This window comes from Zootermopsis nevadensis, unplaced genomic scaffold (assembly GCF_977971745.1).
Source record: "Zootermopsis nevadensis isolate Lab colony 2312 unplaced genomic scaffold, Znev_1.0 Znev_ptg000008l, whole genome shotgun sequence".
NCBI lineage: Eukaryota > Metazoa > Arthropoda > Insecta > Blattodea > Termopsidae > Zootermopsis > Zootermopsis nevadensis.
The window spans coordinates 6,196,098-6,223,191 of record NW_028259140.1 but is presented as its reverse complement, the minus strand read 5'-3'; the positions used below and the strand labels follow the sequence as shown (position 1 = coordinate 6,223,191).

General features: G+C 39.0%; 2 protein-coding genes across 7 annotated transcripts in view; one reads left to right on the top strand and one right to left on the bottom strand.

Moving 5' to 3' along the window:
• LOC110840354 (elongation factor-like GTPase 1) overlaps window positions 1-27,094 on the top strand; it is a 138,554-nt gene that overhangs the window by 13,794 nt on the left and 97,666 nt on the right. The window lies entirely within an intron of this gene.
• On the bottom strand, window positions 205-25,271 carry dsx-c73A (doublesex cognate 73A). The gene is made up of 6 exons (XM_022085335.2): window positions 23,629-25,271; window positions 8,873-8,995; window positions 8,294-8,434; window positions 3,969-4,119; window positions 2,840-2,965; window positions 205-2,393 (listed from the first exon to the last, which is right to left on the bottom strand). The coding sequence occupies exons 1-6, from the start codon at window positions 24,100-24,102 to the stop codon at window positions 2,326-2,328; spliced, it is 1,083 nt and encodes a 360-aa protein (XP_021941027.1). The 5' UTR covers window positions 24,103-25,271; the 3' UTR covers window positions 205-2,325.

Genomic DNA, 27,094 nt, shown 5'->3' with positions numbered 1-27,094 from the left:
CTGGCTCGTAATAGAACTCGTTGGCGCTGCTTTGTCGAGGCCCTATGCTCTGGATAAGAGCGACAGGATATCAATCAATCATCAGTCATAATGAGCTCTCGTTGAAATTTCACATTCAAATGCATGTTATACATGTGTTTTGACATAAATTGAATTTGTAAAATGTGATTCAGTGAGGTACACGTGATGAATTAATTGAACGCATTTATAAATATGATATTAAAATTTATTTACATTATACAGCACCATCCAGATTAAATAAATAATAACTTAAACATTTTATTGTTGCGATTAAAGTTACTTTTACGTAAGTCTTAAGTATTACATCTACGGCTAGATATATTCTAAAACTCGAAAGTAGCTCGTTATGTAAGATGTTTGTTTTACCATGAAGCATAAATTGAGAACATTGAAATAGAAATTGAGCATTGTCATTTTGCAGTAAATCTATTACATGACAGTGTTTAGTATATGCAAATTGGCTGTAGGTGAAATATTTATTGAAATTATAACAAGCCATACTTGCAACAAGAGACATCATCAATTAGTCCGCTCACAATGCACGCTTAATGAATGAAAAATACACCATATTCTAGAGAGACAGTTTCATAGAATTACATACCTAGATTTTTATTGCAGCCTATGGTGTGGGTTTTAGTTGAGTATCTTATTTTCTGGGAAAAAACTACCATCGACTACAACAGATTCAATAACTTTTCTGTATAGGCTAATAATGTCCTATATGATGCATTATTATGAAATAAAACCCTTAAAATACATCTTTTGTAAATATACACGAAGCATTGAATATCATACCCACTAATTGTCACATAAATTTTGATTTATCTTATGAGTAATTGATTTGTAGCGTTTGTAAAGAAAGTTAATAATTCATTGTATTTTCCATTAACAAATCACGATCTCGAAGGAGCTGAATCTTTAAGGCTTGTGGTAAACGAGGTAAATTTTAGACGAGTATATCTTTTATATTTGAAATATGTGGTGGGGTTGCAGTATTAAAATGCAGGTCTATGGTCAGGGCATCTCATACCATACCAGTCCATTATAACCCTTATAATGCAACAGATAGATGGAAATGGTGCCATCGGAAACTCTGCGTGTGTATCGCTGTTGCCTCGTGCTAGAAAACCTTATTGTACATCGATCCGTAAGGATACTGCGATATTCTCGAACTAACATCTTCACGAAGAAAATTGATGTATCTAAATTTTAGTCACTACGACAACAGACGTGTAAAATTAAGTTTTGTTACTTAGAAACAACGTCCGGTTTTATGCGGTACTTGAAACAGTGGAAGGTGAAAAGTCTCTTGATTTTTACATTTTATAGTTACTTTAAAGTATTATATTAAAAAAATGTCAGTGTGAGAAGTATTTCTAAGCAAAGCCCCACTATTTGTTTTGGTACGTGATAGCTCAGGTGTTCCAAATTTGAAATTGTGTCAACTTAACCCATCTTGCCACTTCCTCTTCCACCTGTGGCCACCAAGTCCCAAACCCACGTGTGTTTTGCCAACACCAAAAACTGACCGACTGAATTCAACGTAATGAAGTGGGCATGTTTATTACGCCGAATTCAATGGTGAAGCTGATGTAGCGGAAAAAGAACTGGGCTGGCAGAGCTAATCCCTGTATAAATATTCATAGGTTTGCTCAACAGTGATAAGATCAAAATTTAACTTTAAAAAGTTCTGCAAAGTTTGGAAATTATGCCTACAGTTCTCTGTAAAAAAATTACCCTTACAGGAATTGGTTTATAAGTAATTTTTAATATATTTTATAGCATTAAAATTATCTGTTAATGTAATTGATAATATGAAGTTGATTGGCTTAAATATTCAATCTGTAGAACGTTAGGTACAGATAGAACACATACACTGCCGTTGTTAATTTAAGACCTTGTAAATTATGTGCGCGTGAATTTTAATCTCGCGAAAATCGCCGGAATAAATACATTAACGTTACTTTTATGATTTTCCTTAAAATGTTCTTTGAAATTCCATCGAGATTTTGGAAAACATTGTACAGTAATTGTACGACACGCCAAAGTTTATTTCGGCTGGTATCCACAGTACATGGAATTAGTTACTTTGTGATTTTGTCTGTGTATCCCAGTTTTCTCATATCTGCACGTCCGGAAGTAGATCTTGGCGAAGTCGTGTGCCACTTTTCATTTCAAGCTATTCGCTCGTCACTTTTCGACGTTCACACGTGTCATAACATTGGAGTGAAATATTTAATCTTCCTTGATAAACGTTAGGTGATTTTTCTCTCGTCTTTGATGGCTTCAGTTGAAATGGAACTATCAGTCGTCCCAGTGTAATGCATCGACCATTTCATTAACTCTTCTCCACGGTAAAGGTGGCATCGAGCCTGAAATTCAACAGCGTATTATTTTGCGTCTTCGTGGCAAGGACTTCATCTTTCCGAGCATTTAATTCTTTAGAATAATATAAAAAAGGTTGATCACTGTAATCATATTCACTTTTTCGTGTTTTATAAATATTGAGATAACTGAATAATGAGTTATAAGTGCGAGATAGGGTGAGACGTAGCTCGTTTTGACGCAGAATATCATAATTCATACTGTTAGAGAAATACAAATGTATATTATCATAATAAATGCAAAAAGTAGGAGATTTTAAAATTTGAAACAGGAGTAAAATTGAATGGTATGATGTTTTAATGGTTTTCAGGCATGTTCACAAATAAAAATTGCAAGAATGTCCTTCCATTCAGCGGTCACGTGTAACAACTAAAGAACTGATTTACACTGAATTTGATAATGGGGAGTTTTAATAAAATTCGTCATAACTTACGTCCACTTGATCTCGCAGACCGGAGATGTCGGCCTCTTCTGTTATTGACTTGGACACACATCATTCCGTATACTCGAATCCCTGGTACGCTCGCATATGTTGGTTGGTCGTGACTCATAGGGCCTTCTGTATTAACAGAAACAATAAAGACATAGAATTTATTCATCATTTGTCGTGGTTTCGTTTACGTGTCACAGATCTTTAGAATTTTGTCTGTAATTTCAAAGTGAATTAAGGATGGATTAAAATCAGATTACATTTTATTCACATCAAATTAAGCATTGCTGTTTTTTGCTCACTTTTGCATATATACCATTCTACACACACAGAGATGTATGAAGCAGGACAGAGCAATTTTTGTACAATACGTAATTACGCTAAAATAAGAATGTTAAATTAATTCCATGGAGCTTAGTGCGTCTTGAAAAGCTAATAGGTATTCATCTAGTCAAGAAATTCCTTGTCTTTTATAGAACAAGGAGGTTTGTGGCCGTGTTACAGCTTCCCATCGCTGGTCCTTATCCTGTGCCAGATGAATCCAGTCTGCATCCTCACGTATTTATTTAATAGGCGTTTATGTCTCTGTCTCCCAAATAGTCTCTTTCATTCAGGTTTTTAACTAGCATTTTTTATTGATTTCTCGTCTATACGATGCGTTCTCTCATACTGAATCCACATTGCTGTTTATTTCGTCACCGTAATAATATTTGGTAACCTGACAACTAGTAGTTTTCCTAGAATTGTGTTTTGTATGGATTATAAGAGATTCAAGCCCTTTGTTCCTCAATTATAAGCCTCAGTCGTGATCACAAATGATCTGTATGACTGTGCAATGACGGAAGAACTTGTGAGACACCACTCAGGTTGTTGGCATGGTAATGCAATGTACTCAGAAGTTTCCGGGTTCGATCCAAATTACTGTCGCCAAGAATCATTAAAAATGATGATATATCGATCGGTAAAATGGCAGCCATTCATCCGAAGACGGAAGAAGAACCAACTTCCGAAACGTCGTATGTATCAACCATACCTCGGATAATGGACAGTGTTCAACATAATATTGCTATAAAGATCCGAACATTGTCACAGGCCTTTAGAGAATCAGTGACCATTGCTACCCTTAACTTACCTAGTATGTTGGTGAGCGGACAGCGACAGATGACGAGGTAATGTGACTTCCCGGTGCGAATGTTCTGCAATGCCAGCAGCGACCAATCCCTCGGTGCTCGACATTCTCGCATTTCAGCTACTGGTTCGCAGGTTTTCGCAAGTGTAAGAGCCTGAAATGTTATAACAAGACTGTGATGGACATTTCCTGACGTGTTTTTGATATTTATATTGTTACGATGCCGTGAGTCTGGGGTCGATAACATGAATGAATATGGCGCACCGGTGGAATGATGTCGATGGGAAAACCGAAGAACTGCGAAAATCCTGCCCCAGTGCCATTTTTTCTACAGCAAATCGCATGTGGACTACCCTGGAACCAGATAACCGCATAGTACTAAGAATACCGTTCTGTGTGTCACGTACCACAGAAATAATTATGAATTAGTACTTCACACACACGACCACTCTCTAGTAAAGCAATCAATTTACTGCGTTTTACATCACCACCGATGAATAATACCGGAAGTTCACTTAATATCGATAATCATAAGCTACGTCACCCTTCGCACATCGATCTGTGTCATCGTAATGGAGAGGTCTCCTCTTCATCTCTGCAACTCTTAACGCGTTTTGAAACTCTATGTTAAGAAGTGTATTCTGATTTTTTTAGAATAATTTAATTTTTCGCAGTATATCTGCGTTGTCATCCTTGCTTTAAATGAAACTCAAAGTTTTATAAATTGTCTTAGTAAGGTTCATCGCACAAGACATGGGTGCCGAGTGTTAAATAAGATCCATAACTTTAATTTGAAATGTTTTTCGATACGGTATTGTATATTCAACGAAATACAAGTAAACAAAATTTCTGTTTTTTACGAAGTATTCTCCCTTTTGGGTGGTCTTATAACAGTTGGATACATTACTGCAGTGTGATATCTGCCCTGTCGATCAGCTTTGCAGTTGTACATACACCTAATTTGCAATAAATGACGAGTGAGGCGTGGATAATATTAAAAATCATTTTTTAAGAGTAGGCCGTACTTTTCAGCTTTTGTCGTGCCTGGTGAAGGAAGAGGTAGATGTTGTTCTAGAATATTTTGGGGGCACCAGAACAATGTTCCGTTGTTTGTGGGTTTGTCATATCGAATCACTGTTTCCATTTGCGTTGTTAAATCTTTTTAAGGATCCCTTTCTTATGGCGTGCTTGCGTATATGTACGTGGGTGCGTGACTTGGAATTACATACCGGTGAAATATGGGTCTTGAGGTCGACTACACGCGTTGCCATGTTGCAATTTGTTCTGGCTGACGCATTCGTCTACAATAACCGGTGGTTATGTTGTGCTCCGTGGAATCCGGAAACAGGGATATATTGCGTAATTTAAATTTGAACGCTTGTGGCGATGGTGTGTTGGAAAAATAACAAACTTCATGGACATTGTGAGACGTTTTAATTTTAATTAAAAATTACGTTTTGTTTCAAAAGCAACTTATGTAAAGAATCTGTTTTGTTTAAACCTATATGACGGTAACATTGTAGCCTATGTTTACCTAACTGTGGAACACAGTCCTTGACATGCTGATACTCACCTAGTTAGTCAAGAAAATCTCTCTTTCATGAAACCCTTAGACTTATTTGCCTATTGTGATCACAGCAGCCTGCCATCGGGCCCTGTAATCGCCCTGATGACGGAGGCAGTATGGCCTCAGAAACGTTGGTAAACATCTACCAGACTACACGGCGCAACAACCCAGAAGACAGAAATCTTCATACTCACCGCTGTGAGAACCTTAAATCATTAAATTTGTTTGTTGTACATTCGTACGCTGTTCATTAAGGAAGGGATTCTTTAAAAATGCATATAGCGTGAAATGTGCAGTTGGAGATGTCTTGCTTGCGGCTTGTTTACCAGTCCAACAGTCCGTGTAAACAAATCACTTTTTAAGGGTGTTTACAGTTACTGCAACTGTCGTTCTCTTTAAATGTTGTCACTCACCACTTATAACGAGACATCTGCTAACTATTCCTATAATTTTTGTCTCCGTTTCATTGTTTTTTGTACTTGTATTCTGTTTTCAACCTGAATTTTCTTGTTGAAAGGACTAGAGACGTGCTCGGTTAATTTTGATTTCACGGCATGTGTTTACGTTGAATGCGCAGGGACTAAATATTTCAGCTGGCGTGTTCATTGTGATTTGGAAGTAATCGCCAGCGTATAATGCAGTCATTTTCTCCAAAATGTTGTTTATATTAAGATGACTGCCCTTTGGGATGGTGGGCCGTGTAGTCTGGTGCCCTCTCGAAACGTTGGTGACTATGCCATTGGGTCGTCTGTTGCTTCACTTGGTCCGTAGCTATGGGCCTACTGTGACATCACTACGTCATGCATATCACGTTTCATTTGTTCTTATCGCAAACATTTTCTACAAAACCTGCGTCTTATCCTCCTACTAGTCTATGTGATTATTGTTATTATTATTATTCTTGCGTTTGATGTGAGGAGAAACAGGATGTACGTATAGTAAAATAAAACGGTGTCGATGATGGTAAAATGCAGGCGAGCAATTTCAGACTTGATTCAACATCACTGCATGAGATGAATGCGCCTTTCATTCGGATCTTTAACAAAGACAGTTCCAAAGACGAAATCTAAGTGTTGCTCCGGAAAAGATGTTCTTCTTCCAGGAAGTACTTCGCTTGTAAGATAAGGCGATCAAGCCAGATCAAACGGGTTTTCTCAAAAAGAAATGGGCACAAAGAGAAATCTGTTTTGTGCAAGAAATAAAAGTTCTCCTTTCAACCGTTAGTTGTGTGCGGTGGTTAGAGTTTACATGTGGAGGTGGAGGGCATTCCGCACATCCACAGAGCGTGAAGGAACTCCCTCGCTCCGTTGTCAAACTGTGCACCTGATGATTGCCTTGATTAAAAGCGCATTATGGACGAGCCTTTGTTTGGGAGTGTACAGGGGCCGTTATGAGCGTTCAGCACACGAATGCCATCGAATTTCGCATGAACTTGTCTGTTAAAGACATAACTTTATATGCTTAATGGAGCACCTCTCCGTGAAGACAAAGCCCCCCCCCCCCCCCCCCCCCAATTAAGCTTATGCCACGAAGACATATGTGAGAACGAAAGTAAAGCTCCACGCATTCTTAACATGGGGATATGATGCTCGGGTGAGTGGCCAAGTTTACGCTCCGATCGCTTAGTCACAAGTCCTCTATATATCAGAGCCGTTCAAGTGAGATTCCTTAGGGACTGGTTAATTCGTAGGATACAACGCCGTGCGATTTTCGCGTTTCAAATCGTCTTTTGGACGATCAAGGTAGCAAGTTAGTTTGGGTTCGATGAACCTTCTTTATAACGAAGTTTGAATAAAGATAGGTGCTGTTGGTGATGCTTGTAGAACTCTTCAGCTGGCCGTCAAGGTTGGAGGAATGTCCAGAGACGTTAACCCGTTAGCATATTCTGACGACAAAGGACGTTTTCATCCTTGAGTGACAGACAAAATGACAGCTGTGAAATTAAATGGATGAAAGTTAAAATTAGTTATTTTTTACAACTTATGTTGGACGGCTATGACGTAGATTTGTAACAAATTTAAGACATTTATTTTGAAATATTTAGATCAATTTGATATATGAATTTTGAGTGTACAAAATCATCTGATATGCTAGTGGCTTAAAATATGTAATAATTTTGCTTTAAGTGCAGATATGACCATATTAAGAAACTCGGGGGAGGAGGAATACGGGCATATGAAGAAAACGTTAGTGTGGAAATTTTGAATTGCTGATCTGTTGGCAGTAAATGAACGCCTGCTACAGACCAGTTAGATTGCCCGTCTCACAAATGCGCAGGAGAAGTTGCTGAATTGTCGCGGCGTGCTGTCATTTCGTTGATTTGAAGTTTAATTTTTGTTTCGTTCATTTTGGAGGCAGAGGATAATTGAGTGAAGTGGGCACCTATATTTTGGTAGGGTTATAGAATTCGTTTGGATGAACGGAGGAAAATCATAAAAACATTAGAGCTTTCAGAGCGCTACGTGCCGATCTTTGGCACGCGTAGGCCAGTGACATTGGCGTGGTAACATCGAATTCATCGTGTTCGGTGCACCATGGGACAAATGCGTGTTGTGTGCTTTGTGGTGAAGCTATCCGTTCGGATGAAATCGTTTGACGGAAAGTAAGAGCAAATTAATTAAACTTCAGTTGTCGCTCGTTCTCCCAACAAGTTTATCTGACGTTGAACCCGATGTTGACGTTTCGAGTTGCAAAGCTATGTGGACTTTTAAGTGCGATGTGGTCAGGTATTTATGTGAACACGTATGTGAATGAAACTTACCTTTCCTCGAGGGTCTGTGATAAGTTCTGTAGAATGCAAGTCGTCCGTATTGGTGCTTGCTGAACAGGGGTCACGGTATCGGCTTGGACAGGCGCACAGTGGTTGTGTGAAGTTGAGACGTACGTACACTGCATTACACACCTGAAACATTCCGTTGTGACAGGTAAATTATACATATATATCGTAATAGGCGGAACATTTCGATAAAACATTTATATCATGTATGGCCCTTAAAGGTCGCCGGTAACTATGTCCTACCTGCTTTAAGAACCAGCAACTCTGCATTTTGTATTTATGGGTTCCCCTATTATTCTCATTGTAAACAGAGATTACTTTCTCATACATCATTAAGCAGTTGATCTTTCTAATGATGGTGTGTGATGCGGACTGAATTCATAAATTAGCATCGGTTTGAGAGGGTTTATGTACGGTTCTAACAGTCTATTGATAACTTTATTATAAAACAAAATAGTGATACGATTGAATAGTGATTGATGAATCTGAGGACGTGCCATGTCGTGGTGACAGGACACAGATTTTAGAACTTAATTCCATTCATGAGAGTCAGTGGCCTCGTACCTGTTGTATGGCACATTCTGGCAGCAAGTATATGTGCTGGTTGTGGGGGTAGTAGTGGTATCTTGTGGGTTTGGTGAGGCCCGCAGCTGCAGCTGCTGCTCCTCCTGGTATCTTCACGGGTTCCTGAAACATAAAACATCAGTTTGACGCTTTGTAAACGTGACCAAAATTCACAATTCGTGACGTCGAAGAAACATCACGAGACTTTTGCAATAGCGTATGCAAGTGAGCATGGCACTCGTGTTTGAAAGAATGAAGACGATGATACATTTTAGTGACCCACTTAAGCATCCGGTCTGATGTGCTGTGAGGAAGTGCCTCGTTAACTCACATTCTGTTTGAATTTATTTATATTTGAGAATTTTTACTCCAAATAAATCTATACTGTTCCTGGTTTTAGAAACCAGAGTTGTCCCGAATACAGAATTAATTTAGCCAAATTATATTATTTTGTTTTAATAGTTACACTAATTGGCAAAGCGGGATTCTTCCGAAATTTCGAAGGTTTTTGTATTTATTCTGTAATTTATTCCGCTTTTTAGTTGTAATATTGCAATGACGGTCTTAAAATAGAAGTGAACTATGGATTTATAAAGGTACGTAATCAGTTATCGTCTTTTAATGAACGTTGAAGAGTTGTTGATATAGGCGATTTTGTATTATAATGGCTTTATATGTGCAGTCGTGAATTTGTTGACGGTAAAGAGGAAATCGTCTTGGTTTACTGCCCTGGTATATATCTGGAGGTTTTCTCCATTGAAAATGGGCACAACGGTCAGCATTGTGTTGAACCTCCGTGCTGCGTTTGTTAAGCCAAAGTGGTAGAACCACTTCAGTATCCTCCACGTTACCGAATCTACACCAAGCAAAATATCTGCTAAATGTTTGCAATGAGTTAGCAGTTTCAGATCTGGACTTAGTTTTCTCCGCTTGACTCCGGAGTGACTTTGAATAAACACGTAAATATTAATCATACTGCTTAACGGTAATGACCTCTTGTCTACGTGTATGCTGTCTTTGAAAAAAAGGTTCTTTCTCGACCACGTTCAGGACACTACCAGTATTGTAAGACGTGCGTTAGCCCTGTGTTTCTCAGCCAGATGTTCGCGAGTTGAGTACATTCTACTCTTATTTTTGATGCACGTTTTAAGATTTTTTTACTTCGACGTTGGAGTAAAAACTGTATCTCTCATCGGCATTTTGGTTGGTCTATGTTCTTTTTAATCAGAATATATGAGATAGAGGGGGTCTTCAGTACCAGCAAGGTTGAGGAACGCTAGTCTGCTGATAGGACGTGACCCACAGCCGAAGCAGGTAGCCTTGAGGTTCATTTGGACTGTGACCAGTCCTTATAAATGTAAATAGACTCATTTTATTTCAGTTCCTTCGTAAACTTTTAATCGCTTCCTGAAGATGTGTAGGCATTTCGTTCGATTTATAGTTTCGATACGTGAGACCGACTTAAAGAGACCCTTTTGGATATTCTTGGTAACATACGGAACAAAAATTAAACATTCAGTGGCTACCCTTATATAATTTAAATTAACTCTTCTGAATGGATCAGTGGTTGAAATTAAATAAAAAAATGTATGTTGTTATCTAAAAGCGAAGACTGCTGTATTCGGACTCACCGCCGTGAAAAACTCAGACCTTACTTATCTAAACGCGTTTAACAGGCTCGAATAAGTATGAAATAATCATTATTTCTTCTTAGACAGCGTGAGTTTTTAACATAATTTATGCAGTTCGTGGCGTGTTTTTGACCTGATTGCTGCTGATGATGCAGTGAACCGTTTATGATCAAGCGCGTAATCAATCGCTTTAGTCTTGAGAACAAACTGCAACTGGTCGCAGTTTAAATGCATAGACCTCCCGTTTCAAACTGCTTTGGTCACGTTTCCTCAGTGACTAATTCCTGTATCACAAAAACAATCAATAAGTAATTCACTCCGCGCTTTGAAGGTATTGTAAATGCATTAAAATATTCTGTCTCCTGTGAATGTTTTTGAAATAATTGCTTTATCGCAAGTCGATCCTCACACATAATATTGTTACAGGCCGGATTCTTAAACACTGGCTCTTTCCTCCACCTTCCGTCATGCGCGAACTACTGATGAAGGTTATGTTTGAAGATGCCTTTCTTCTGGGCTGTGCTTACAGGCGTTCTTTATGTTTTGCGTTCTCGTCAAGATTAATTAATAAAATACATTAGTGCATTAGTCAGCGTCGAAGAAACATGTATTTCTACGTACACAGAATTCAGTTATGTCTACCCAGCCTGCTTTCTCGTTTTCTCTCTTCTGACGTTTCGTCATGGTGTCACCCAGCCGCGAAGAGATTGCGTACTGTTTATGTAATAAGCCTTTCGTGTGTATAACAAATTAATTTAAGCTTTCAAATAAAGCTATTCTTTTATATGAAGAGACGTACTGTTGGATGTCTGGAAGAAAATTTTGAACTTTACGTTATATAATCATTTTTACACGATAAAATTATTGTCTGTGCAAGTATATGGCAGCTTTCGCACGCGTATGAGAAATTACAGATGTTTACAGCATGTCATTCGGAAAACCTGAGGTTAGCCAGAACTGTTTCTCAGAACTTTTACTGGTTCAACATATTCTTTAAAAATAATCAACTGTTCTTACTGGGTTGGAGAGTCCTCGTGGCTTTATATGATTCGCACACTGTTCTTGTAGCATCATCAGGAGTGATTTTGCTGCTGCTGTATATGCTTGTGGTACAAGAAGTTTTCACACGTGTCTGAGAGGAATGTCCTGGTGAAGGACGCTGCACTGAAGGACGACTCTAAACGCGGAAGAAGTTGGATGCAGAAGTCACGCCTGACTGCTCCCTACTTATGTATTGTGTCTTGTCGCCGGTCGATGCTGTTGGCTGCTTCGAAGCTTCTGTTGTCACGATGCTTGGGGTCAAACTCTCTCCCACACTTACACTTCATGGCAGGAACAGTGGCTAATTCTGTCGTAGGGTCTCTGAGCTGAAACTCTGGTTAGCTTGTCTCTCTTACAAGAAAACAGGAGGGTGGAGAAAATATCATTCTTTTTGCCAAATATCATTAGGATGATTATATCAAGGAGGATGGGATTGGTGGGATATGTAGAGCGCGTAGGAGAGATGAGAAATACATTCGGGCGAGGGACCTTCACTGACTGGTTCCCGTAACTCATCGCCTTGATGATGGAGGCAGCAAGGACCTCCGAAACGTTGGTCAACTTCTACCAGACTATACGGCGCAATAACAGAAGATAACCATCGTTGTACTCACCGCCGTGAAAACCTCAAATCCTACGAAGTTCTGATACTTGTAAACACTCATTTGTCGCGTTGAAATTCGAGTTAATTTGCTGTTCATTTGTGAAGGAGCGGTGAGAAGGTATTTCGAGATGCAACTAGTTATACTAGAGCCTGTTCGCAGATATTGACACACAAGCTGAGAGTAATTTACGTGCGTGTATGAGTAGTGGTAGCATCTCACTTGAACTTCGTGATACATACAGACTAAGTAATTTTATGCGCTGCTCCGTTAAGGTCCTTGACCTTTCTGAGATTTACAACAGGATATAAGCAGAGTGAAATTCAGCCATTCGAGATAACACCTAAGTACGTTCGGTTGATTTTCTTCTCTGGCAGTAGCGTGAAAACAGAATGATCTCTCTACAAACAAAATGGAGCAGCACGTCTCAACACTTCTGACAGGAAAATTATTTCAAAATGGTCTAATAACCTCGAAGTTCAATGATTGCGCCGTATAGTCTGGTAGAAGTTAACAGATGTTTCATACGTCCTTGCTGCCTCCATCATCAGTGCAAATACTCATCTTCTGATAATGGAGGCAGCAAGGACCTCTGAAACGTCGGTAAACTTCTACCAGACTATACGGCGCAACAACCCAGAAGACAGTCATCTTCAACATAATTGAAGTTTGAGATGTATACATTATTAGCTTTATCTACTGTTATCTCAAGTTATGGGTGAACAGAAAGGGTTGTTTATTCTTAACACTCGCAAGTCACCATCTTCCCAAATTATTTAAGTGCATAGTAGCTTAAACGACAAGAGAATTGCTTATTTAAGTGGATGAATAGGAACAGCGTCTCGGAACTTGACAGTGATCTTATAGTGGAACAAAATTGACATTGGTCACAGCATCTTTTTGGGAAAGTAGTTCTCACAGCTTCAGTTTGGTACTAAGGCGTATTTCTTGCGGGAATTAAATGGATTTGTCACCTGTATGACCGCAAGACGAGATGATTGGTTGGTCACCGTTCTTTTTCACTGTTATTTTTTTACTTCTATCTTGCGAGTGGGAAAAACTGCGAATCTTGTAGCTGGATCGAATCCATTTGCAGAACTGAATAGCAGCGAGTAGCTATAGTGAGAGCTCTAACTCTTTATTTCATGTTGTCAACATTACATTTTTTTACCACTTTGTATCGATTGTCATGGGAAGGTAAAGTATCGATACCACAACGTAAAATGATTGATAGCAGTCATCCACTTGGTGTCGATAATAGGGTGTTGAATAAGTACTGGTAGCGCCATTTACGTGATGACAGCCTGACCATCGAGTTCTGATACCATAATTTGAGATCTTATGATACGAATTGTTTTGTTTTTTTAAATCGACTTACGTAATTAACAAAAGTAAACCCTGCCACTGGTTATGATGTTTTAGTTTTCAAAACGTGATTTTACTCAGTTACGAGGTTTGAGAAATGCATCTCCGACTGAATTCACTCTGCAGGTTTATTGAGATTCCAGAGGTTAGCCTGTAATAGAAGTAGGCATATCTCCGTGTTGGCTCGTAATATGATGGCGATGTATTCCTGTACCCTTGTAGCCTTGCTGATTTTAGCTTAGGATACGGATCGGTGGAGGTCTGTTGTGATAGCGGTAATGAAGATTTGTGATCCGTAAAAGATGGGTAGTTTCTTGATTGGCTGAACGTAGTATTAACTTTTCAAGATGGATTCTGCTCCGCGGATTTAGATGACGTTTATTAAATATGCTTTTCTTACTTTGAAAAGTAGTGCCGAAGTTGTAAACGACTGATGTTATATTCTGTGTATTTATACACTTAACTTTTACGTTCGTCTTGCGAAAGTTGTATGTTTATGACCCGTTTTATCAACCTACTTAAGAACCACCGTATTCATTATGGATGGTTTGAAGAAAGTGCGCTCTTAAGCAGTGGATCTTGACCTTGCGCCAGACCCGTTGTCAAGGAAACAGCGCTACTCGAAAGAATGAGATTTTGCTTAAAGTAATTACTTGCATATAACTGGTAAATGCTCATCCTCTTTAGATAATTTATGTCTAAGTAACCCAGTGGTTCTGAATGCTGCTGTGTGGGTTGCAGTGTTATTAGGATTCTGTGTCACTGATGGTCTTCAGGATATTAACTCCGGATGGACTTGTGGCTGACTGCAGCCTTGTAGATGGAGGCAGTACGTTTCTTCGAGATCTTATCTGCCTCAATTCCACACGGCGTTGCTTCTCAGAAAACCAACATCGACATTTTTACCTCCGTAAGAATTTCAAATTTGTTACAGGATTCTGTGGTTTGCCATTACACTCTCTTTGGTTTAGCCTTTAGTGTGACTTTAATCAATCCATTCTGTTGTTTGTACTTGATTCATCTCAGGCACGGTGAGAGAAGTTTTATTTCAATGTCTGATTCTGAGAGCATGGTTTTATTCTAAAGTTGACTGACAGTTACATACTGTCTGTGTGTCGTTATATATATGTGTGTGTATATATATATATATATATATATATATATATATATATATATATTGGTTGGATAATGATCATTTGCTCTTAAGGAATTTAAACCTTGTGATGTTTATGACTGTGTATATTTGATAATTTAGATGTTCGCGTCGTTCTTGACAGGTAATTTAATATGTCATTGTGGTTTTTAGCATTAGGTTTAAAATATTCATTCTGAAATTCCTTATATATCACTCGTCATCTGTCTCCACGTCATGATTGAGGCCTCGCAGAATCTCTACGTGTAATTGTAACAATTCGTTTCGTTCTCACGCGTTTCACTGCAGCTACGCAGTTATTTTTCATCTGTTAAGATGCATTGAAGACGACCCATTGTATGAGGTCAGTATGTGGTTTACGTCTTCACTTCCTGTTCTATGTAAAAATTGCATGTTTCTTTTTAATTAATCTTAATGAGACAAAATTCATTAGCGACGGTCCCTCCACTGTAAAAACAAAAGAATAAAAGTGTGACATAGTGCTCTTCATACAGCTGGGTGCCCGACATATTTTAAACAATTAGTGTCTTTGTGTGTGTGTGTGCGAAGCGTGAATACTTTTAAGATTATGTGCCTGGAATTTGCTGGCCTTTTAAATATCTTACGAGAATGTAACACGTTTTGTTTTTAGTCAGATATGCTATAATAAATTTCAAAATTATTATAAAATGTGTTTTGTGGTTCAGGCCAGTTATTGTGCACTTATTTCCGTGTTTCTTAAGGCCTCTACTTCAGACTGATGCCGGAATGCAATAACATTTTGTGACAACCTACGTAGTTACTGTTCACATCTTTGTATGGGTTAGTAATGCATTCTACGTGTGAACATTGTCCGCGCTTTACACATACTATTTTAGTCCACGGGCATTGTCATTGTCATTTCTCACTGTCACAAAAAATGGTACGCTATGTTAATTGTAAACCATCCAGAATCCTGCTGGAAAGAGGAGTGTAACATTGCGGATTGGTAGCTTATTACTTAAAACCTGCTATTACATAATGAGGTTGTCCTGAACTCTAATTAAATAACATGTGAAATAGGGCGTTACATTCTCTGTCACACTAAATTAAAATGCCCTGCAATCTGTATTTTCTGTAACTGCTATATCTCAATACGTATCATGGCCGTGCTTGTCCTCCAGATGAATAATTCCTACATATCTTCGAGTTAGACAGAACGGCTTTCACAGCGGTGAGTATGAAGATTTCTGTCTTCTAGGTTGTTGCGCTGTGTAGTCTGGTAGAAGTTTACCAAGGACCTCTGAAACGTCGGTAAACTTCTACCAGACTATACAGCTCAACAACCCAGAAGACAGAAATCTTGAGACTCACCGCCGTGAAAACCTCAAATCCTACATCGAATACCTCATTTGAATCACAGGAACAAAACACGTGAGTGTCGTGTTGGGGTCTTTTTATAAAAAATTAATTACTTTTTTTTTACATTTTTATGCGTTTAGCCTCTTTTTTAAAATTCCTATGGAGAATCTAAGTAATCTGTATGAATTACTGTTGTGACCTACAAACGTCCCTGACCGTGACATACACGCACTGTTTGCCAACTTCAGGCCTTCGTTCAGCACACGGGCATTCAAAGTGAAGAAATTGCTCGTTAATGTTTATGTATTCACATACCGTGTCATTGCATATGGGCGAATTAAGTAAACCTAGTTACGTTGCATTCCAAGTGGGGTTGTATCTGGTTTAAAATTCCTGTTTTGGATGGAATCTGAATGTCACACACGTAAATGTCACAGGGGTTTTGAATATTCTTATTCTTCTTTAATGTATTAAGTCCTTTGATCTATTCCGACTGAAAATTAATTCTGGAAATGTGAATTTTTAGACATTTATTAAGACTTGTCGTTATATACTGTCAAATTATTAATAATTGTTACTGTATATTATTATCCTGATACGCCTTTTTTTTGTTAATCGTAAAAGATACAGCAAGATTAAAACGTGGTAAAATCTCGGGGATTTTTTATTATTAAGGCTTGCCCGAACAATAGAATATATAATAATCAAGTGAAAACTGAAGATGAGTCGTCTGTTTCATTAATACTCGTACATAGAGCAAGGAATGTTCTAGAAAGTACGGTCTGTCTGAAGCAAGTCCCAGGAAGATTTTCTTTCTAAAGAGCAATAATTGTCGAAGGTATTGGGATCATCAGCTACGGAGCTTCTGCCAACTTATCAGAACAGCTCCTTCCCAATTCGTGACTTCGCTCAGACCTGTGGATTCGTGGTCGTGATCATGCAGAACAGCAGAGCCTGAAAGGAACAGCTGTTGGACAACCGTGACGTTTATGTTTCTGTAGTGACGTATGTGCCGGGTAATTTGCCGTGTTTGACACTGGGTTCACTTACTCACGCTATCTGATCTTATCGAATATGTTCGCATTGGCCGTTTTCTGACAGACTTCATTACAAAATATTTTAGGTGATGTGCCGTGAGTTCTCCAAGACTTCACAATTATAATCTCGATTTAATGTTGTTTTAAAATCATATGATGTATGAGTTGAAGTTCTGTTTTTGACTACAGAGTGTACAGCCTGTACAGTTTCAGAGTCTTAAAATGTGTTCCATTTGTCACTTGGAGATATCACCCGTAGCTTTTCAGTGGTAAATTTTCGATGCATTAAAGTTTGTGTTTTTTTTTTAAACTGGTTAGTGATTTTCTGAATTCCCTTTGTCGTATAATTGGCCGTAGAAAGTGCTGACTCAGACCGCGTTGATGTGTGTTTTTGAAGCAGTTACAACACTGATTCTGCCCGTTTAACAGTTATGTCCAGTTTCATGCTGCCTACATTGATAATTTACTGGTAACTGTCACTTTCACTGGAGAGTCACGGCATTTGATTTAAGGTAGCAAGAAGTAATAACATGGAATGCTATTAGCGAACAACGCGTACAAATTAGTAATCTGTATAATCACCTTTGGAATTTTCAGACTACTCTTGTATGGACTTCGGGCTCTTGAATTGAAGACGAACAATTTGACAATTTCCGTGCGATATTTTCCTCTCGTGTCTGACAGTTATTTTAGGGCAAGATTAATGATGACCTTTTAGTCCTTGCCATATGTTGCAGAAGGTGGAATGAGGGCCCTTTTGTAGAATGAAGTAGCATTTCCTAACATAAAAATTCCATTTTTGACAGCCACAGTACTTACGTTTATACCATTGTTTTCATGGCACATATTTGCACCGTCACTCTGTATCTCACGCCTACAGTAAAGAACGCCTTGACGCCAGATTTTCTGTTTCTGCGAAAATAATTTTAATTTCTTAAATTCTTGTTGTTCGATGTATCGGGACTTCTCCTATTTCGAGAATCATAGATGTCACAACCTTCAGAAGAAACTATGCTTTTCAGATTGTCTTACTGTGGTATTTATCTCGAATTTTGTTTTTTGTGACGTCAGTTGTTGTTTGTCTCGTTGTGAATGTTTCTAAATTAATTGTACCCACGTGCCTTTTGCTTCATAACACCAACTTACAATGCAAATATGCTTAGATTGTGTATATGAATGGACAATTACGTATAGGTGCCAATGTGACTGTCTTGTGGGGTGTTGCGCATCTCAGGGCGTTTCCCTAATGGTGGAGGTAGTATGTACCCGTGGAATGCTGGTTCATTTCTACCAGACTACACCACGCAACAATCCAGAAGACAATCATCTTCATACTCGCCCCCATGAGAATCTGAAATCCCAGACGTATGGATGTGACATCGATGAATTTATATTGTTATGATTTTTTTTATAGTTTTGTTTCGATCCCAAGAGAACTGAATGACTTGCTATTTTGCTTAGTACCGTAACAGATTCTTGTTAATTTCGGGTATTAACAATTTTTTAGACTACTGTTATTCGGAGAATGTCTTGGCAGTGGTGTTATATTACTTATTTATTTATTTTATACTTCATCCATCGTCTGTTGGAATTTTAAATTTCTTTCAAAGGTCGTAGCGTTTCGAATGATGGATCTTCCTTCGTCTTTAGGTATGAAGGGAAGATACGACAAATTAAAAATAACTCTGCCGGATCCAAAGTAGGTTTCACTCCATTTAGAAAGTCTTATATAAAGATTTGGTGGCATTGGATTACGTTTTGATCGCAGGACCATCAGTATGTGATTTTTGCAAACTGGCTATTGGTGAATGATTTTTCTATGGTTCTGTTAACCTCAGATCTGGGGTCACTGGCTTCTTAGGCCACTCTGGTTCTGTCAGACATCTTATTGTACCATGCACTGACCCCAGAGGACTGGCCGCTCTATATGTTTGCATCTTCGACCTTTCACTAAGCTTCTTTCGCAAGTCGTAGATGGATTGTTTTGGCCTTCTGCTCGCACTGGTTAGAGTGATTTCATCTTTACGCTCTTAGTTGTGAAGTTTGTATTCAGGTATGCAGTTCAAGAGTTACGAAGTCAGTATAAGTCATAAATAAGTCAGTGTCCTCTGGGTTATTGCGCCGTATAGTCTGGTAAAAGTTTGCTGACGCTGCAGATGAGCGTACTCCATCATCAAGTCTTGTTCATTGCACTGAAGATGGAATTAGCAAGGACCTCTGAAACATCGGTAAACGTCTTCTAGACTAGACGACGTAACAACCCAGAAGACAGCCGTCTTTAGACTCACCGCCGTGAAAACCTGAAATTGCAGATGTTGGTGTCTTATTATGTGTGAAGTTCGTGTTCAAGACTTATGGAAAGTCATAAATAAGTTCGCGTCCTATCAAAATATTAATGGAACTCTTCGTAGGTCAGTGTGGCCTGTCTGTTCATAGCTCAGCGTGTTGTTCACAGAGTCTGTGTATGGATTTCATTTGGTCATCAGAACACAGAGCAAAGGATATTCTGAAGATTATTAAAATACATTTGTACCGGTGATGTGATTTAGTGTGCTTTTCTTCGAGATGAGAATCGCGTTCTTATCTATTAATGTACTTTAGAGCAGTGGTGTTCAACATTTTTTGTTCGCGTACCCCCAGATATAATTTCTCTTCAACTTTGTACCCCTAAAGTTGTTGGTGTACAATTCAAGTTATACATAGTATATAATCTACATCTAAAATAAATTAAATAAATTACATTACTGATTATTTAGTGTTTATCATAAATTAATATACATTTTTTTTTAAATTTCAAGTACCCTCTAAGATGTCTTCGCGTACCATCGAGGTAACGCGTACCCCAGGTTGAATACCATTGTTTTAGAGGGTTATAAAAAATTTTCTAATCTGCATATTTTGTTGGATGCTTGCAATTTATCAACGTTCTAGAACTTGGAACAGTTTGTTTTAAGACAAACTGTGGCGAGGAACAGACACTTTCTTAACTCTACAGTCCTGAGTCTATTTATCCGTCCTTTCAAGAGCTGTACCTCAGGAGCTATTGCGTATGAAATTTGGTATAGTTATAGAACATACCATATCCACAAATTTTTCATCAAACATTTTTCCGTAAATATTTTAAAATTTACAAGCATGGCGATGAACTGGACGTTTTAAATTTTTTAATCATTCATCAGTTTTTCTGTAGGCCAGAAGTTTGCAGCTTTTGGAGAACGGGCACCATAGGTTGTCCGTGAATGTCTTCCATGAGGTGAATTGCTCTATAAACCCTAAAAAAACTGCGTGATAACTCTGAAAGTGCCTGTAGGTGCCGCCACTGCTGTCTTTCGTATCGGATATCGACATTGGCGTGATCTGCTATCCACATGGACTGATATGTCTCTTTTCTCTCTGCCTCTTTTATGTGGTGATGCAAGATCAGTAAGCTTCTTACGCTTCGACTTTGATATTTAACCATTCTGACTTCAGTCACGGCCATATCTTTCAATACCTGCTGTGAACTGTTGTTCGTCTCTTGGTCTGAATGAGTACAATAAAGGTATTATTATGTCAGTTATTGCTGACCGTTTGAAGCAGAGCGCTCGTTTCAAGTATTGTTCGCTGATCTTCTAATCGTCGGTGAATGCATCTAGCTGCTAGCAAGTCTTTGGTAATATTGCCGACGGGTTTGAGTGAGTGTATTCTTCATACTTAAAATCAATTAGACCCTGAACCCCGAGGCTGTGGAAACTATGAGCAGAAGATATTATAGGACGCTGAGGACTGTTGATTCAGGAAAGAAAAAGCTGAATATACGAGAGGCTATGGTTATTTATGCAATTTATGACCGGCGTTGAACGGTGCATGCACGTCTGAAGGATCTGCTGTGTGAAGTTGCGCGGGTTGCAACTCTGTGTGTCACCCTGTAGGAAATCTTTGTAGGATTTGAGGTTTTCACGGCGGTGAGTCTGAAGATGGCTGTCTTCTGCGTTGTTGCTGCCTACATCATCAGGGCTCGCCCCAATAATGGAGGTAGCAAGGGCCTCTGAAACGTCGGTAAACTTCTACCAGACTACAGGGCTTCGGAATTTAAATCAGACATGTATTTTTTCTTGATTTATATAACGACGCTTTGTCAGCTGCTTAGGTTATGTGGAGTCGAGTACTGTGGTGATGAATGTTTTAAGGACTTGGAAAGCGGTATCATCCCAGAACTGGAGTAACGGGTGAAAAGTAATGCACAGCGTCTATCTGTATGAAGGACTTGAGATCATTTCCAGAGCATCAGGGTTTATCCCCGCCCAGTTTCTTGGATTGCAATAAAGTAAACTGGACGAGAAAAGATGTGATTGATGCACCGTAACTGTGTTGTTTGAATAAAGGCGTGTGGCACTTTGGCCGAAACAAATTTGAATGAAATTCAGATTGAAGTTTGGAAGTGACGTATTGTAGTTGTGTGGGCTTCAACATTGCTATCAGGCGCGTGCTCGTACGAGTGGTTACGCGTGTTGAACTGTCACCAGTTAGTGACACGACTGCTAATGGTTTTGCCGACTCTGTTTTGTATAGGCCGCTTCTGTTTACAGAATCGTGACAACCTATTGTAGCGGAGAAGAAAAACGGATTAGCTATTGAAATTGGACATGATTCGTTTTGTCCACGGATTTCGCTCTTTACCGTTTTGTCATGCTTAAACGGTCATCGGCAACGAAGAAACTGAGTAAGAGGCGTGCTCTTTTTTGTAAGCAGTGGTTGTTCTTGTCCGTAGATTTCAGTGTGTAACTTTGGCTTTCGGGTGAAAGCCGCGTCCGTGGGGCTCTTATCCAAAAGCCGAAATTGTACTGGTGATAGTTATTCATGTGAACAGTAACTCCGCCTTAATTAACATTAAGGCCATCACAGAATTCTCACGAAGTTCAGTGCATATAACGTATGCACATTATCTATAACGATACGTTTTAATATTATCTTCTCGTTTGTGCCTGCATGTGATATATTCCCCTTCAGTTTACCATGATTTTCCTCAGGACCTTCAGACGTATTGGCGTGACCGCTTCCATTCATGTCTTTGCATAATAGATGGTTTTGTTTTGTAGTTGTGTTTACTGTTTGGTGAGTGGAGATGAATATGGAACTCCTCCTGTGTGAATAATTTGCTAGCGAAGTTCTCCGATCGCTGTCACCTCGGATGATTTTGCAGCATTGGAAACTTTTGCTAGAATAAATGGCTCGAATGCCAAATAATAAGTGTTCTGAGTTGAAACTGTTGTTCCTAGTGATATTATGGGGATTTACGTAAGCGATTTGGACTACGATTCTTACTGGTAAAATTCTAGTATACTGCTGTTAGCATAAATAAAATCATCAGTTCTTTTGTGAGCTCGGGGAGAGGTATGTGATAAAATGAAGTGATAGTGTGCGAGGTTTTCTTCGTGGAATAGTGATTAATATTATTTTTTAATCCGGAAAATTGCTGAAAACGTGAGAAGAACGTGTTCGATGCTGAAACCATAACGAATCATGTATATCAGCTTCTTCACACTTTGTAACTACTCTTCTCACGCTCCATTGTTCGGTGATCCAAGTTCACGTCTCGTAGCGATGTTTTCTGCCTCAGTTTATAGGCACGATCATTGCTCTCTGCTGTCTGAACATACCACACTGTATCGATGTTGTTCTTATGGCTTGTAACGCCACGTGGACTTACGAGTAGGTGACAACATGTCAGAGGAACACACTGCGTTTATCTTCAAGGCTGAAATTTCACCTTCAAGTGCATTATTTAAGTATGCAGTTCGAATGTAGAGGTTGACTCCGTACCGGGTATTTTTTCGCGGTTTGTGCCAATAAATATCAAATTTAATAGCGCTGTGTTATCTGCTGAGGTTATTTACTTACTGTTCAGGTCATCAGAAAGTAACACGGATTTGACACGAAGTAATCTACAGCTGTACACATTCCTGAATTAATCATATTATTGTTTGTTATGTGGGTAAGAGAATAAATGTTCTTAAAGAAATTTGTGTGAACTCTGAATTTGCATTTCGCCATCCATTAGTGCAAAGCCGCTTCGTGCATAGAAGTCACTTGATTACATATCTAACCGTTAAGTAATTAGTCATGATCCTATTTTGTACAAACATCCAAATGTAACTGGCAGAAAATTGCTTACAATAATTTAGCCTGTGAGTTAATATAATGTTGAGCAAGTTTCCGTATTCTGCAGTCTTACACAGTTATTTCCAATAATTGCATAATGGTTGAATGTGTGTATTTTATAAATAAGGTGTATATTATATTTGACACTAGGCTTTAAAGAGTTAAAATGTTAACAGTGATCAGCTGGGGTATCCAGGTGCCCCATTGTCTCGGGAAAGTCTGCTTGGATGTAAAATAGGCCCATATTTCAGTGGTTCTGATTCTTGTAACCCAGGATAGATCAGTATTTGGAAGATACATGGATTTCGTTATTATGGAACATAAGAACTGTTAGTCCACAGCTGGTCAATATACGCCCCGTTCTTTATATCACGCGTCAGTTAGCACGTAATCCACGTACAATCTGAAATAGTTAAGTCGATTTATTCTACTGTATTTGGTTTTAAAAATTTTCATGCAATCTTACCTGAATCTTTTCGACCTTCTGTTGTGGACGTTCCCGTCTACTGTTGTAGTAATGTCGCCGGCCAGGATATTCCTGTGTAGTAACAGTGGTGTTTGAATTATCGTCTTCTGATGCTTGTTTACTGTCATAGTGACGACTGGGGTAGAAACTGGTAGTAGCTGTCACGTCTTTGAGACGGTTGTTGTCAGTGACAGCCATTTCTGTTGGCGTCACGGTGATCTGCATCGCCCTCGAGTTTAAGTCACGACGATTAGGGTAGACGCTTCTCGGCGTCACGTCCTGGTGATCGTTTGACTCTTTGATTCCTGGCGATAAGGAGGCCAGTGTTGAAGAGAATGGCGTGGCTCGTGAACTGTTATGCTTGTACACTTCGGAACTAGTTGCAGGGACCCAGGTTTCTGATTTTGTACACCCCACGTTGTATAAGACGATAATTGAAGCTACAAGAAATATATTTCCTAACTCCATTGTCATATCTGAATTTTAGTAAAGTTACAACACAGATTGTTAATTTGGAGATAAATTATTTATATTTGAAGTGTTTTGTCACTTTGTGGGCGGGTTCACTTTGTTATTTAGCAGCACGACATTTAATGAAAATCTTATTAAACATTGCTTTGTTAGAAGTCCAGTGTAAGTTGTGTATTTCTTAAATATACGTGCAGGCTGATAATAATTGTCGTCAGGTGTACGTGGTTGCGTCTTTGTTGCTGTAATTTCCAGTATGGTGATTCAAATTTAACTTTGAAATTTGCGTTACGACAGTAGTGTTCACTTTTTTAACTTTTTGCTTGTAAAACGGTATTGGCTTGAAAATCAAGGCCAAAGAGACGAGTGTAGAAGTGGCTTGTTTCACTTCTTGTGCCGATCTTCCAAGATGTGGCTCAATCTTCTCTTTTCCTCTCCTTCCCACTTCATGCGCCGTCAATCAGAAACCTGAGCACACGGCCCTGTCAAAGAAATGGGCCGATAACTTCTCTGGACGTTGATAGGAATCCACTAGTTATTTATTGTAACCCAGTTTTTACGGTTGAGTAATCTTCAGTTTCTTAGGACTTTGGTTATTATAGTGTTACTTTGTTTTGAATTCAAATCCTTTCACGCATTTTATCAAAGAGATTTGTGGTAAAAATATCGCGTGAAAGGCGTTTACAGATGAAACACTTTGGAATTCCAATTATACGAACTCCGTTATCGAAATGTTGCACGTTTCCAGTGACGGTTTTAATACACTGCGTGAATCTTCAAACAGCACGGCCGATCTATTTCCGTTTCCGTAAGTCACAATGGAAACACCTTGACACAATTGCAGTAACGTGTCCCGAACTTAATGTGTCTTGAGCACTGGCTTACACATACACGACATTTGTCTGTTTCCCTTCAGCATAAGTAAGTTCATCTTCTGGTACAGCTTACAACATTACGCACTAGTCTTTTTTTCAGAATACTTAGCAGCGGTGTTGTCGGTGTACCTTAATTCTTCTGATCTGACGAAGAAGAGACATTCACTGGACTGTGAGGTTGTGTGACTACACAGAGAGAGCTGGATGCTGCAAGATGAGTTGGTTGTCAGAGGTCTTCTGCTTTGTAGTCGTTGTCGTATGCCAAACTACCACGGCAGTGTGCAGTAGACACTGTTCCGGTTCGCGTCGTCTACTTCGCCCTACTTTGCCGCCACAACTGTTGGACTCCAGCCCGCCTCTCAGTAACCAGCGGCCAATCGTACAACTGTTTTCACCGCTAACGGACCAATCATGTTTAACGATGAAAACAGCTGTTTCTGTGTTAAACAGATATTCTAATCCAAAATAAAATGCAGATTTATTTGAATATTTTAAATGCAATAGCAAATGCGAGGACTTCAGCAGTAACAAATTTTCATTAAAATTACTACCTCCATCACCACGGCGGTAAGCGTCTCTGAAACGTCGGTCATTTTCTACCAGACTACACGATGCAACGTTGCAGAATTCGGACATCATCGCAGTAAACTATTTAGTTAGTGCAATGGCTAAAAGGCTTGATCGTCATTTGAATGCGATGTTCTAGAAGTAGTTGTGTGGGCGTACTCTGTTAAACGTGTAATGATTTGCACACAATAATGTAGCTTCGTGTTCTTAAACATCTGGAGATGGTCTTGTAATTCTTATCGGCGCCGAAGATCAACCGGTCCCATCGCTGTTTGCGCTATCCGTCGTCGCGCTGTTCTGTTGGTGGGTCATTGCCTGAACCTCAAAACAATATATTTCGAAACTAAACTGTTCCTGTAGGGTTATCAGAATAGAGCAGTTTAATGAATGTCTAACCCGTTTTATAAAGGGAACTATAAAACTCGTAATTCATAACTTAACACTTTTCTTCTGATACAATGGTCAGAGATGGTTGTTATAGTTGTGTGCTAGTTTAAGCTATTTTGAAATAATTAATAATTTGTTCTGAAATGCAGCATTTACTATTTATGAGGAAAGATACTAAATAAATCACACCCCTTCGTATCAATATCACTGTGCCTTTACCATTAGTGTAAATTACTATTTCAAACGAGATTTGAGGTTATCACTGCATCGGTTATTCCGATGCCAGTCTTCTGGGTTGTTGCGCCTTATAGTCTGATAAAAGTTTGTTTTCAGATAGTCTGCTTCTATTATGATGAGCAGGACCTTGATGGTGGAGACAGAATAATTCTTCTGAAACGTCTACCAGACTACACGGCACTACAGCCCAGAATACTGCCATTTTCACACTCAGGATTTCTTGTGTATAAGAGAATGAGCTAAAACATGAACGTAGAATTTTGTTCTGTTCTAATAGTACAAGTATTCACAAGTTGAAGATTGTGCAGTTTCGTAACCACGTTCACAGGTCGTGATATCGCATCAGTTGCCTGGTAATCTCTTTCTATGATGTGTTGCAGTTAATAAATGTCTTTAGTAATAAGAACGCAGTAAGAGAGTGTTGGTTTCCTTGTACAATACCGTTGTTTCTTACCCGTAAAACAGCATTGCCGATCTTCTTAACCCGCATGCACATTTAATCTTCTTCCGTTCTCTAACAACTATATCCATTTGCTTGGAGAAGAAATTACCTTTCTTCGTGTAATCTGCAGTCACGAACGCGGAACGATGTCTGTGACCCCACCCACTGAGCCCTTCAGTCCGCTATAATTCTACAATTCATTCGGACATTACATATTTTTGTGACAGCGGTGGAATGGAGGATGGGACAAAGGCAGGTTACACATTACTTTCAGTGATCTGTGTGTTTCAAGGTCAGTCCATCGTCACAGTTTGGGCTCACAGCTTTAAAAATTGGGCTAGAAAGGAGTCTAAATCTGTAGGTTTCTGACGATGGTGTATTATTACAATATGAAGCTTTTGAACATTATCCATTGCCCTAATTTTAATTAAAATTGCTGTGTCCTCTGGTAAATTCTTAAATTACAGAGCTAGTCACCGTCTCCGAGACG

Coding starts and splice junctions, on each gene's coding strand:
- dsx-c73A (XM_022085335.2), bottom strand. CDS start 24,102: ATGACAATGGAGTTAGGAAATATATTTCTTGTAGCTTCAATTATCGTC. Junction 8,996..23,628: donor AGAAGGTCGAAAAGATTCAG/GTAAGATTGCAT, acceptor TTTATGTTTCAG/GAACCCGTGAAGATACCAGG. Junction 2,394..2,839: donor GTCTGCGAGATCAAGTGGAC/GTAAGTTATGAC, acceptor GTTGAATTTCAG/GCTCGATGCCACCTTTACCG.